Here is a 13,387-nt window from a genome sequence, read left to right on the forward strand (position 1 = left end):
TGAACACATTAGGAGACTGTTACAAAACTCGATTATTTGAAACTTGGCCTGTGGCTTGCACGGCCGGAAGGTCATGCTCTGAACTGTACTCAAGCACTGAAGCTGCGCTTGTACTGAAGTGGTGGTCTCGTGCACCACTGTGCATGAATTGTAGTTGTTGTCCAAACAAACAAACCTCTCTCTCTGGTTGCTTCAGTGTTCCAAAGATCTTGATCAAGGTGAGCTCAGCATAGTTGTGGAAGTGCTGAGGCTGCCTTTTCAGCAACTCTGCCAAAGCTCGCAGAGCAGCCACTTTTACAGGGACCTGCAAAGAGCACAATGGATGCAGCACACAGCAGCACGTCCAGAGGCGATGTAGTCACATAATTCGAATGACAGGCTGCTGGGCAAGTTGGTGCATGTTCCCAATGTGAAGGGAGTGAAGGAAACATCGCAAGGTAGAAGACGCCCAGTTCACACTGCCAGCTGTTAATTCGAAACCAGCAAGTCACATTTACAGGCTTCAGAAAGAACATCACCCCAAAGTTCTTCAAACAAAGAAAGCACAAGAGGACACGTCAAAAAGCTAGTTTTTCAAAGCAAGGAGGCTGTGCATCCCCTAGAAATGCATGCTGTAGCTATAAAAAAAAAAAATGAGGGGGGAGGGGTGAAGTAGGATTATGTGAACATTTGAACATTTCAGACATTGGAGCGAATACAGTAGACTGTCAATTTTGAAATTTGGCATGCTAATTAGTCCACTAAATGCATAAACACAAAATTTATTCGAAATATCTTCAGTAATTTCGACATTACTAATTTTTATATGCTTCGTTGCTGTGCCAAACTTACAGAAAGCCTGGCGTGACAACAAGATGCGGCAATAGCCTGCAGTCAGTATTAAGGGGGGAAGAGGGCCTTAGAAAGTAATTTTTATTAATGAAGTCAGAGTTATGAAATCTTCAGAGAACATGTATTTTTGCATGCTGATTCCAAATGTATAATTTAATTTTATGTACAAGCCCTTGTGCTCTTATGCATTACGTTATGTAACATTTTGCCAAAAGTTTGAAAGAAATTCTGCCGCAAAGAACATGCTAGATTGCATACCATTGGCTTCTCTTGACATCAAGCTATGCAATAAGGGTAAAATTATCATCCTGCATGTTATAGAAGATGAGTAATAGAATTTCGAAATCACGAATCATCCCGTTTGTGAAGTTTCAAATTCAAAACCCTACAACTCAACTTCTATGATACGCAGAATAATAATTTTGACCTTACTGCATAACTTGATGTCAAGACAAGCCAATGGCATGTGTTCTAAGCAAGCTTCCTGCAGCAATATTTACTGAAACCTCTCAGCAAAAAGTTATATAACATATTATACAAGTGCACAAGGAATTGTTTTGCATCAAATTAAATTACATATTTGGAATCAGCACGCAAAAATACATCTCTCTTGAAACTTTCATTATTGTGACTTCATTAGCAAAATTATTTTTTTTTTTTCAGACCAGCTTCCCAGAGGAATAGTTATACTTTGGAGCAGCTTTGGGAGCAGCCAAAAGTACATTCTGACATAGAAAGTAAGTGTTTGGTGCAGATTATAGATATATGAAACCGAGGAAAGCATAAAGGTATTTTTTTCTGTATTGTTGATCACTGGCAGTTATCATTTCTCAAAGTGAAAGATAATTGCACACAAAGTGGCATAAAAAACAACCAGATGCCGCTGGAAAGATCCCAATCCATGATCTCCACATCTCGTGCAATGTGCACTATCAGTTAAGCTATAGCAGTTCTAGCTACACTTTGACTCTGCCTTTGATATGAATGCATGACATTGCTTCTGCTACGATGCCTTCACCCTCTCCCCCACTCTTTTCTTTAGCTTACATGATGCTGACCTTCCATGCTTAGTTTGAAGAACTAGAATTTGCACGTCTAACTTTTTATTTGCTTTGCTTCACCACGGGAGTAACCATATCATAATGCGTAGTTAGGTTCCTGGCTTGCAGGAGTCACGTCACCCTATTTGTGAAGTGTATAAATATGAGACTTGCTCGTATGAATAAACAGCTGGAAGTGTGTGCTAGCGTGTCCAGTCTTTAATTTTCCCCTTTGTGAACCTCACATTACTCTTCAGAAACAGAGCTTTAAACCTATTCACTGCACATACAATGTGCAAGACTGACTACTAACATTCCAACTGCTAATTCCCAGCCATCTTGTTTCCTGTTTCATTGGACCATCAATTATGGCACGAGAACTCAATAGTCTAAAGCAGTGCTCACGGCAATGCAAAAAATTGTGTCCTTTTTCCGACTCCACAATCCAGCATATTCACATAATGAATAAATCCTGCACACAAATAATACAGTTGAGCCCGCTTATAACGAACATGAGCGTCATGCGGCGTCCGTTTTTTATACCCCGAAGTTCGTAGTAAGAGGCCCACAGCTTTAAAGACAGTTGCTTGTCAAAACACAATTTTTTCTTTGCGAGAAAGTTCGTGATGGACGTCTGTTTTTGCAGCGCAAATCCGATGAGGGAGGTTTCCAGTTTATTTAAAGCAGAAGCGTGCTCTTCACCGAGGCCCTTGGCATAGACAAGTTGTCTGAGGCTCTCTCTGTAGCCTATTGTTACAGGCGCACTTATGGGTACTGGCTCCAAAGTTTCATCCTCATCTGATTCCTCCACGTCTCTCTTGTCCCGCACTTCAGAAACAATGCCCTGGTTCGTGCACGGTTCCGCGGAGTTGGCGTTGTCATCAACAGAAATAAAATCATTCCAACCAATGTCATGACCCCCCTGTCGGAGTTGACGACGCGCTGTCACAAATCGCCGACGGGCTGGTCATCTTCCGAAGCATCAGGCTGGGCTTCAGACACTGTGCCAACGAAGCCGGCCTTGGGGAAGCAGTTCCGCATGCAAGTGGCTGTCACCTCCGTCTAGGCCATTTTCATCATCTCGACCGATGAATACAATGGAAATGGGCACGGTGTTCCTGTCCGCCATCCCGAATTATAACCAGGGCCGCGAGATTTGATCGAAGCTAATGAAACGTCCGCACCGCAACAAGAGTGACAAAAGCACGCGACGAGCTAGACGTGCAACGTGCACAAGTGGCACTCAAGCTAAAGATACAGATGTACAGCGCCAGCGTAGAGACCAATGAGGGGTGTCCGTGAGCGTCAGTGCAGCCACCTTTTGGCTCCTACGGAAGGCTTACTTCACGGAGCATGGCTTCCGAGATCAGCGCCGGCGGCAGCACGGTTGATCGCGGAGGCCACGCATAGATTTGCAAGAGAGTGAGGGGAGTGAAGTTGCGCGGAGGGGCAGGAGGGCGATCTTGGAAGGCGCGTTGGCGGGGAAAGGGTAGCTCGCTTGAGAGCGGCACGAAATGGGGTGGGCAGTTCGCCTGCGACTGGGCTCTGGGAAACATACCGCGCGCTGGGCGCACAAAGGGGTCGGAGGCAGGTTATCTCGAGTCGCGGCGCCAGATTTATGCAGTCCGTTCACTGTAACCGATCAGCAGGGGTTAATGACGTTCGTTATACGTGTGACTTTGTGCCATTGAAATAATGTATATTTTGACGGTCGCGCAGGTCTCTTTCGTTATAAGCGAAAGTTCGTCTTAAGTGGGGCCGTTATATGTGGGCTCGACTGCACGCGAGCAGCCACAACCACTGGCACAGCCAATTTTCTTACCACTTGCTCTTCAAGGTTTTCCACGAGGCAACGCAGAACATTTCTGAAGTTCTCATCCCAGAGCTCTGGTGAGCCATCCTTGGTGAGGGGCATGAGCTCTGATAATGCTTGTTTGCGATGCTCCGTCCTGGAATGGCAAGTGAGATGTCAAGATAAGTGAGATGTCAAGATTTTCCTGGCACTGAACCTGCCAACCTCGATACCCCTGCATGGCTGAAAGATGCCGAATAGCAAAGCTGTAAGCAATAGCAAAGCTGTAAAATTTAGCTGCATAATAAATGCTAACAGTGAGAACCTCAACGTATTTTAATGAGGAAGCTTTCTGCCTTTCTTCACTTAATGATGAGATATACCTGCTGTTCGGGTTTTGAAGGATGGCAAAGATGTTGTTGAGGGTGTCTTGTTCTGAAAACAAGGTAATAAGAAACAGTTTTTTCATATCAAGCATCACATGGAGATGAATGGACAGGCCAAAAGTAACACAAGAAAATGCAACAGTGCAGTACTGGCAAAGTCAGAATGAATCTCAAGACGAAAAAGAAAAGTGCATGAACGCCTGCATAGATTTACCATTTTTGCCAACACCACCATCTAGAGACGTTCTCCTGATCCGATGAAGACCAGTCTCTCCATCCTGCAAAAATAAAATTCACCGCTCACAAGCAAGAAATGAGTCATGAATACAGTTAGAAAAAAAATTACACAACAGCACTTCAAGCTTAAAAAAGCAGAAATGCAATCTCTCACAATAAAAAGAAGCTTAATGTAAAAAAAAGAAAGCACCAAACCCTGCCCTGCAGGTGCAAGGGTCTTGTCAAGCTGCTTGTAGCAGCTTTTTTGCTCTTGTCCCAGCATTCCTTTGTTACACGCGGAAGAATGCTGAATAAAGATTTGATTTGATTTGAAAAAAAAGATTTGATTTGAAGATTTGATTTGAAGGGCTCAAGCTAGCTGATGACGATTCCAAAACCATGAGTGACATCAAGCCTGTCTTTTGAATCCAATTGAAAATGCAATCTTGCATCATATTAAGCAGAGAAACTAGTGTTCTCACTAGGGGTGTGCAAGTATTAATTCTCGGGTATGATTCAAATAAGACTATCAGGAAAAAATGCTTGTGAACATTGGAACATTGCATATCTGCTCTGTATGAAAACAAATTTCACAGAAAGATAAATAGGCAAAGGTTTTTTTTCCAAAACAATGTCTGGTCTTTGCAACCAAAATAAACAAAACTTTGCTGACTCTATACCATAAACAAAAAACATGACGTGCACAGAAATGTACACTGCTTGATCCGACAGCAACACAGTATGCAGCTGGTAATGTGGTCAAGCAAAATGAGCAACAAAATGAAATCCATGAACTGATGAATTACTGGCAAATAAACATAACATTAAGGTTAAATTGGGACAATAAAGGACTAAAGAAAGGCCCATATTATAAGAAGGTCAAGTTTGAAGCAAATAATATGAATATGGACTGAATAACAAACGTATTAGATTTGTATTTAGAGCTTTGAATATTTGTGCACCCCTAATTCTCACTTAGAGAAAATGAAAGGGTGTCTTGGATTGATTAGCAAAAAAGTCACCACAAGAAGATGATAAGAGAACTCTTGCGTGAAGCTGTATCAATGCACATGGATGTTGCAAATGATGAACAAACCAAAAATACTGCTACATGTTCTATGATGCAGTGTATATGGCCACAAGATATGTCATGTGTCACTAACAACTGGGCAAGGCAGGTGCACTCACGTATTCCCAGCTGCCCATGCGCTTGACAGGCGAAGCCTCGCGGCTGCCGGTCAGGCGCTGCTGCTGCCCATAGCTGCAGGGTTCTTCCCAGTTCTGAGGTGCCAGCCGTTGCCTTAGGCCTCCACTGCCCAGTGGTGGGAGCAGCAGCTCTGCACCCCTGCCTGAGGAGCTGGAGTCCAGGTCCATGCCAACCCCACCCCGAACAGGGTCCAGCGCCAGCCGATGGATCTGGGCTGTGGTTCGGCGCAGCAGAGAGCTGTACACCTCGTCAGGGTTCATGTTCTCGGTGTTGTCCTCTTCCTCCTCCAGCGACCGCTGCAGTGGCGTGCTCGACCGGCTCCCGCTGCCTCTGCTTCCTCGGCTAATCAACCGCAAGAAGGTACATTTGTCTCAATCTAACAGAGCCTTTGCATAACAAACATGAAGACCAGTGATCCCGGAGAGACCATGGCCTCACATCCCCAAGGCTAAAAGCTACTGCTGTGGTGGCAGTGCAGTTTTTAGATTTGCCTGGGCATTTGCTTATTTTGGCACTACTTTTCTAGCATCAATTCTTAAACTATGCCCAGAATTTCTGCTGAAGCTTTACCGAAACTGCCGAACCTTAATAGTTAATGAGAGTCGTTCGATAACAAAATTTCCTGTTGAAGCGCACAGCTTGGTGATGATTAATTTTAATAACACAAAGGCAGCCTTGGCCAAAGAGCACTTTAGCACAAGGTATTTTCATTTACACAAGGTGACGTCAGAGATCCATTTCCCAAGATAAGCCCAGGTAAGCCAAGCATCACGCTACAAGAAAGCTCGTAAACACGATCAGCGGTGGGTACCTGGCAGCAATAGGGATCAAACCCCGCACCTCCCACATGAGATAAGAATGCTCAAACCACTAGGCCACTGCTGCTGTTTGAAGCACTACTTTTTTTGTCACAGCTCAACACCACAGTATTCTGCAACCATTGCTGCCAAGGGGCTAACAAAAAATTCATTGCAAACATCACTAAAACAAGCAAGTGCATTTGCCTAGACGGCCTCATGCAGGCAGTTTCTTAGGCTCTGCTTACTTTGGTGTACAGCTGATAGACGAATGGAGAGACGATGTGATGGGGCTGGTTGTTCGCAGCTCACCATCTTCACTGCGTCCACGCATGGAGGTCTGAATAAGGCCCATAGTGAGTGCCTGTGGACAAGAGAGTTAACAAGAGATAATGCGCAAAAGTAACAAGCAGAAAGCCTGGCCCAAGTTTCACCCCAGACAAAGTAACCTTACACGCAGTACATGCCTAGTGATACAGGTTAGTGAGTGCAATTACTTTCAGCACAGCTAGTGGCACAAGCGCACAATTGACACAGCCACTCCACCCTAGCATCTAGAGATATTTGCGTTAAAGGCAAAATTTCCACAAGCCTGCAACAGTGCGCAGGGAGCAGTTAAAAAACAGAGTACCCCAACAGAATGCACATGAGTATGCTTGTGCATACCCTCAGCCCCAAACACCACATCAGTAGAAATGGTCAAGCAATAACCAAGAAAGAGGCGATGTTCAGCAGAGCTACTGCTCAAACTAAGAGAGAGAGAGAACATTTGCAGTGAAGTGAAAAGCAATTCACCTGGGTCTCTGGGTCAAGCGTGCTGAGTAACCCGTGCAGTTCTGCTGGCCTCAGTTTGAAAATGGACACGATCACTTCTTGGGAGTGCTGTGCAACACAAACATCAAGAATACAACTTTTACAATCATTTGGCAAATGCACTGCGATAATCTGAAAACACAGCAAGCTTCACACAGACAAAGTTTAACACTCAAATACCGATAGCCTGTTAAAAGAATTACTCTTGCTTGCTGCTGCATTTATGACATGCACATAATACAGTAATATGGAAATATGTGCAAAGGCTTCCATTGACAGCGAGCAACAACAAAAAATAGTCTAAGACTGCACCTTCATTACCTGACTTCATTAAGACCATGTTCTCCCCTTAACGAGAGTCTACTGTATACTAAGTTTGTACAGGTAGTATACTAAGTTCGTTCATAGCCCAATGGGGCAGGTGGGCCACCTGCCACTGGATACTAACAGACTGCTTTCCATTCCTGTTTGCACCGACTCTTCTAATGCTAACACACTAATAACACGCCATCAACAGCAACAAGGTCCTCCACAAATATTCGCTACACTGACCCTTTTGAGTTCAGGGCTCTTCTGGTCACGGATCCACGAAGAGATTTTTGCAACCATGGCCTGTGTTTCTGGAGTGCTGACCAGCATATCCCCAGGGTCCATTGCTTGAAGCAGAGACATGAGGTATCGCAGAATGGTAATCTTAACCTGCAGAAAAGTCAGAAGCAGAATCAGGCATGCTGAAGTACATACTCAGAACTGCATGTTAAAATATACCACATGCTAATAAGTGACTCAACCCCAGTTGGTCATCCACCATGAATAAAAATGTATGACTGTCACCCTGTCACGTGATAGGCAACTTTCACGCTCAGATTTGACAAAAATTTGTGCATGCCGTAAACTATGAGGTGTACTACCAGCTCACACTTTCGACTCACTGACAAAGGTATTGAAGGGCAATGCTAAGTTATCGCATTTGCGACGTGCGGTCTGATAACACCATCAACTTCAATGATACATGTGCGCCTGCATTCTCCACAAAAATAATCCGAGACACTGACTTTTCACAAAGCTCAGGTGCATGGTAGTTGAGCTCACTATGCACTGAACAAGGAATTAAAAGATGTTGCATTACATTTGTAGCACTGTTTCAAATACAGTAAAGCCCCGTTGGTACATTACTACTCTTATATTTTCATGTTTTGCCCCTTTGCACAAAGGCCCTGCAGAGAAACCACCATAGCGGGTTCCCGTCGCTGCATTCCAGCTCCTCAGTTGTGGGCCCCAGGTTCAGACCACTTCCTTTTTTTGCACATGTTCAGTTGATTATAAACCTATAATACGACTTGGATTTGTGGAAATTTTTAAAACCGTAGTAGCCGAAAAATCGCATTATCTGGGAACGCATTAATCGGAAGAAAAATAGAGCAGCCATTTGGGAGCTCTTTATTGCCCATGATTCTGAGATTATGAGCCGAGAAATGGTATGAACTGGGATGGTATGAATAAGGTTTTGCTGTACCGGCCAAGATGTCCAAGTGACAGATGTTGGTTCACATTCATGCAAATATGGCCTAGTTTCTGCAGCACCCCGTTAGTGTAAAGAACGGGTAAAAGAGAAAGCTTATTTGGAAGCATTGTTAGAAATGAACATATTCATTTGAATTCAGCAAGCAGAAATAATGAACAATGAAGAACAAATGGAGCCGACCTTGATGTTTGGAGTTTGTGTCGGGTCAGTAATGTACCTCGCTACCGCTTGAAACTGGTCAGCATGAGGAAAACAGTCCCTGCAGGCAGTGAAGATAAACGTATAAAGATCACAAAAATGCTCGAATAAGGTGGCACAATACGACACAGCACAACACACTCCTGAGCAATTCATCCTTTCACACATCAGTTAGGCTGTTGTAAGTCTGCTAGGTCTTGCCCCGTGGTTATCGCTCTGCAGTCTTGCATCATTGAGGAAGGCGATCACATTGACTCCATGGCATAACATAATGCCCTAAACAAGTGACGGAGCTCCTGATACTGCCTCCCGTATAAGATCTATACACTGCACAACACATCAATTTGTGTGGTAGCAGATGCTGAAAATGTTGTTTGGTTTGGTTCAACAATGCAGTCCCAGGCAAGCAGAATGAAATTTAGTTTTTGTATCACTACTGTTACTAGAAAGAAAAATTGAAGTAGAGCTAGAAAAAAAAAAACTACAGAACACCAACGACAGTAAATGTAAAGAAATGTAGTTTCCACACAGAGAACATATACAACACTACTAACTAGCTCTGAAGATGTTGCTTCACTAGCTATTCCAACACAGGCACTCCAAAGTTAACTACCATGGCCCATTATAGCTTACAAAAATTGTATTCAGCATTCCAGGCACGAAGCAATGGAACTGACTGTACTGTAGAGAGAAGCAGCAAGCACTGCACATACCGTAAAAACCGGAATATAGGTCAAACTTTTTTTCAAAAAACCATCGCGAAAAGTCGACCCTCGACTTATATACCGGACATTGGCGGAAAAACTACGGAAGTCTTGCAACAATGGGCGGAAGAAGTAAACAGCCGCCATCGACATCAGCAGCGGCGTGGCGTGGCGACATCGTAGCACCGTCATTTTGCGTTTGCATTGTTTCTTTGTTTAAAAATGAGCGGAAGGCGACGGCAATTCACCGTCGCCTTCAAGAAAAAGGCGATCGAGTACGCGGAAGCTAACGGCAACGTGGCGGCACAGCGCGAATTTGGAGTGTCGGAAAAATGCATTCGCTACTGGCGGAAGCAGAAGCAGCTTTTGGTTGCTTGCAGCAACCAAAAGAAAACTTCATTTCGTGGGCGGACTGCAGCGTACCCAGGACTGGAAAACAAGGTTGCGGATTTCGTCCGGGAGCTTCGTGCAAGATCGCTGCCTGTGACAGCTGAATCCATCCGTTTTAAAGCGGTAGAGATCGCGCGCGCCTCTGGACTGACGAGGGCGCAATTCAAGGGCTCGCCATCCTGGGTGCGGCGTTTCATGAAGAGGAAGGGCTTAGCACTACGGCGCCGTACTTCTGTGTGCCAGAAACTGCCCGAAGAATTCGAGGACAAGCTAATCGCGTTTCAGCGATATGTAATTGCGCTTCGGCAGCAACGCGACTACATGATGGGACAGATAGGAAACGCCGACGAAACGCCAGTGTGGTTCGATATGCCCTCAAGCCGGACTGTTTCCGAGAAAGGAGCGAAGCAAATCAAGCTTCTAACAACGGGCAACGAGCACTCGCGGTTCACTGTGATGCTCGCATGTACAGCTGATGGGAAGAAGCTGCCCCCTTTCATCATTTTTAAAAGAAAAACATTGCCGAAAGAGAAATTCCCACGCGACGTCATCGTCCGGGTTAATGAAAACGGTTTCATGAACGAATCGTTGATGCTGGAGTGGGTCCGGCTCGTCTGGAAGCGGCGACCTGGTGCTCTCTTTGAGCGAGCGAACATGCTCGTTCTGGACTCATTTCGAGGCCACCTCACAGCCAACGTAAAGCGGGCCCTGTGCGACGGCAAGACGGACCTCGTGGTCATCCCTGGTGGACTGACACCTGTGCTGCAGCCACTAGACGTGGTGCTAAATAAACCGTTTAAAGATAGAGTGCGCGAACTCTATAATGAATGGATGCTGGGCGATAACCCGACTACCCCCACCGGCCGCCTGCGACGTCCACCGCTTGCGACTGTTTGTGGCTGGGTGTCGTCGGCGTGGAAATCTCTCCCGGAAGAGATGGTGCGCAAGTCTTTCAGGAAATGCTGCATAAGCAACGCGCTGGACGGCACAGAGGACGATGCTCTATGGGACGTGGGCAGCGAGAAGCACTCGTCATCGGACTCTAGTTCGGACGACTCTGATTCGGAGTAGCGATTGCGCACTTTGTGTCCTTTTGTGTACTGCACACCCGGCCAATTTTTAACAGCATCGCGCGACCATCGACCCGCGTGTTTGTCAGCACCTTATCATCACGGCACGGAGCGGCGATACACATGCGCTTACTTTCGCTATTTCGCCGCTCCGTGCCGTGATGATAAGGTGCTGACAAACACGCGGGTCGATGGTCGCGCGATGCTGTTAAAAATTGGCCGGGTGCACATGCGAGCAGCATTTAAATAAATACTGTCACCATTGTGCAACCGGCTGAGTCGCATTTGTTTCAAGGTAAGGGTGTCTTTCAGTACTTTTGCCATTGAAAAATATTTTTTTCATTTTTACGATTGGTTAGTTGGGGGGGTCGACCTATATTCCGGTTCGACCTATAGTCCGGTTTTTACGGTAGTTTGCCTAGTCAGACTTGCACAGTTGCACCTGCATAATTTGACTTGCGTCTATGCTGAACAGAGGATGAGAAAATGAGAAATAGCTCATGAACAGTTTTTCTTGACTGCCCTGTTCCCTGAAAGGCCTTACGCGAAACTGCTGAGGTGCAGACCTCTCCAGCCTTGATTTAAAACAAACAAGCTATCAAGAATCGCAAGCATGCAATTTTAGAGGGGTTGACAATCATTACCTAATGATGGAGAGGATCTTCTGAATCTTCGTCTGCAATGAGCTCAGAAGATCGGTTCCTGTCTTGATGAAAAGACGAGTCAGTAGAATATAAAGCCAGCCATGCAAGTCCGCACTGTGGACGTGAATCAGCTCGCCCAAGGCCTCCAGGAAGAGCGTAAACACCTGGTTTTTGGGGAAAAAGACAAAAACAAACACTTCAGCCCGTCAATATGCATGTGGTGCATCAATATGCATGTGATGCGGTGTGGGGCAATATGCATCAACCTTCAGGTGGCAGAAATTTCCACAATGCAATGGACACCAATACACCTGCAGCCCAGAGTGAATGGCACTGTCTGCCACTACTGCAACTTTGGTTCTGTCAACATAGCATATTAAAAGGGCTCCCTTCAGTATGCATTTCACACCAAATTTTTGGCCCCCTTAAGAGCTTGCATTACTGAAAGTGAACTGAACTACTGCATTCATCATCATCATCAGCCTGACTACACCCACTGCAGGGCAAAGACCTCTTCCATGTCTCTCCAATTAACACTGTCCTTCGCCAGTCGCATCCACCCTATGCCTGCAAACTTCTTAATCTCATCCACTCACCTAACCTTCTGCCGCCCCCTGCTATGCTTGCCTTCTCTTGGAATCCACTCCGTTAGCCTTTAGGACCAGCCGTTATCTTGCCTTCGCATTACATGTCCTGCCCAAGCCCATTTCTTCTTCTTGATTTCGACTAGGTTGTCATTAACCCGTGTTTGTTCCCTCACCCACTCTACCCGCTTCCGGTCTCTTAACGTTACACCTATCATTTTTGCAATGCTAGCAATCAATGCATTTTTGCAATCAATGTGCAATGCTTGGCAAGGCTAGAGGCCAACGCATGCTGGTCAGTCACTTCCAGCCAATTTCTACAGTGAAAAATCACTGAAAATAGCACCCCTGAAAACAAAATTATGAAGGTGACTTGACTGACTCAGTTATGAATACATATTCCTTGGCAGGGTGATGTTTTTAACAATATTACATGGTGTTCTGCACAAGCAAAAGGGAGGGGGAGGGGGGAGAGAGTACGCAATTTCATGGGAAAATGAGTTGGAGCAAATTCGTTATACTTTTAAAGGCTTTTTAAAGCAGATATATAGTTTGTTTCTGTGTGGCACCACACAAATGCACATGTGGCATCGGTATTACTTTTCCTTTGTTCATGTCTACCTTGGTGTGGGGGTCCATGAACATCTTGGTGAACATGTCGGTGACTTTCTTGAGGTCCGGCAGAGAGAGGGTGCGTCCCGACCGCAGCACCGACAGCAGGCCCAGCAAGCCCTCCTTGCGGTCCGACCAGTGGATGCTCGACAGGTGCTTCACAATGCTTGGCACATCCTGCAGTGCTACATGGCCCTGCACATGGAAATAAGTTTTCCTACATGTGCACTGTGATGTTCTTTCCCCCTAAATTTTCTTCATTGCACCCCACGCAACAATCTGACCCACATGCCTTTTTGAGAATTGGCATCACCTGTGTGGCCTGCAAGTCATGGTAATTTTTACGACAAAGGAGTATGCCACACAAACAAAAGCAATGCATTCTTATGCATTTTCTGCAAGATGGTTGCTTCTGTGTAAGCTGATGACGAGAAGTACTTCACCACCACTGAACCTTGCATTTTTTTTTAAAGCAAAATTTATTGCCCCAAGGCATCAATGATGGGTGAAGGTGTGATGAATGATGTAGTAGAGATTAAATGAATGGAAAAAGGCTAGCTGATTTGATGAAGTCCAGT

General features: G+C 45.3%; 1 protein-coding gene across 4 annotated transcripts in view; it reads right to left on the minus strand.

Annotated features, from left to right (window-relative positions):
• The window catches only part of chb (CLIP-associating protein), a 141,814-nt gene that overhangs the window by 20,345 nt on the left and 108,082 nt on the right, over positions 1–13,387 (minus strand). For all 4 annotated transcript variants that reach the window (XM_077626891.1, XM_077626890.1, XM_077626892.1 and 1 more), the window contains 11 exons: positions 12,819–13,004; positions 11,614–11,777; positions 8,788–8,866; positions 7,635–7,781; positions 7,065–7,151; positions 6,518–6,633; positions 5,454–5,814; positions 4,264–4,327; positions 4,047–4,098; positions 3,694–3,820; positions 176–304 (listed from right to left, as the gene is read on the minus strand). In XM_077626891.1, coding sequence (XP_077483017.1) covers positions 176–304; positions 3,694–3,820; positions 4,047–4,098; positions 4,264–4,327; positions 5,454–5,814; positions 6,518–6,633; positions 7,065–7,151; positions 7,635–7,781; positions 8,788–8,866; positions 11,614–11,777; positions 12,819–13,004 — 1,512 coding nt within the window. The remainder of the gene's footprint in view (positions 1–175; positions 305–3,693; positions 3,821–4,046; positions 4,099–4,263; positions 4,328–5,453; positions 5,815–6,517; positions 6,634–7,064; positions 7,152–7,634; positions 7,782–8,787; positions 8,867–11,613; positions 11,778–12,818; positions 13,005–13,387) is intronic.

The sequence above is a fragment of the Amblyomma americanum genome, chromosome 6 (genome assembly GCF_052857255.1).
Source record: "Amblyomma americanum isolate KBUSLIRL-KWMA chromosome 6, ASM5285725v1, whole genome shotgun sequence".
Lineage (NCBI taxonomy): Eukaryota > Metazoa > Arthropoda > Arachnida > Ixodida > Ixodidae > Amblyomma > Amblyomma americanum.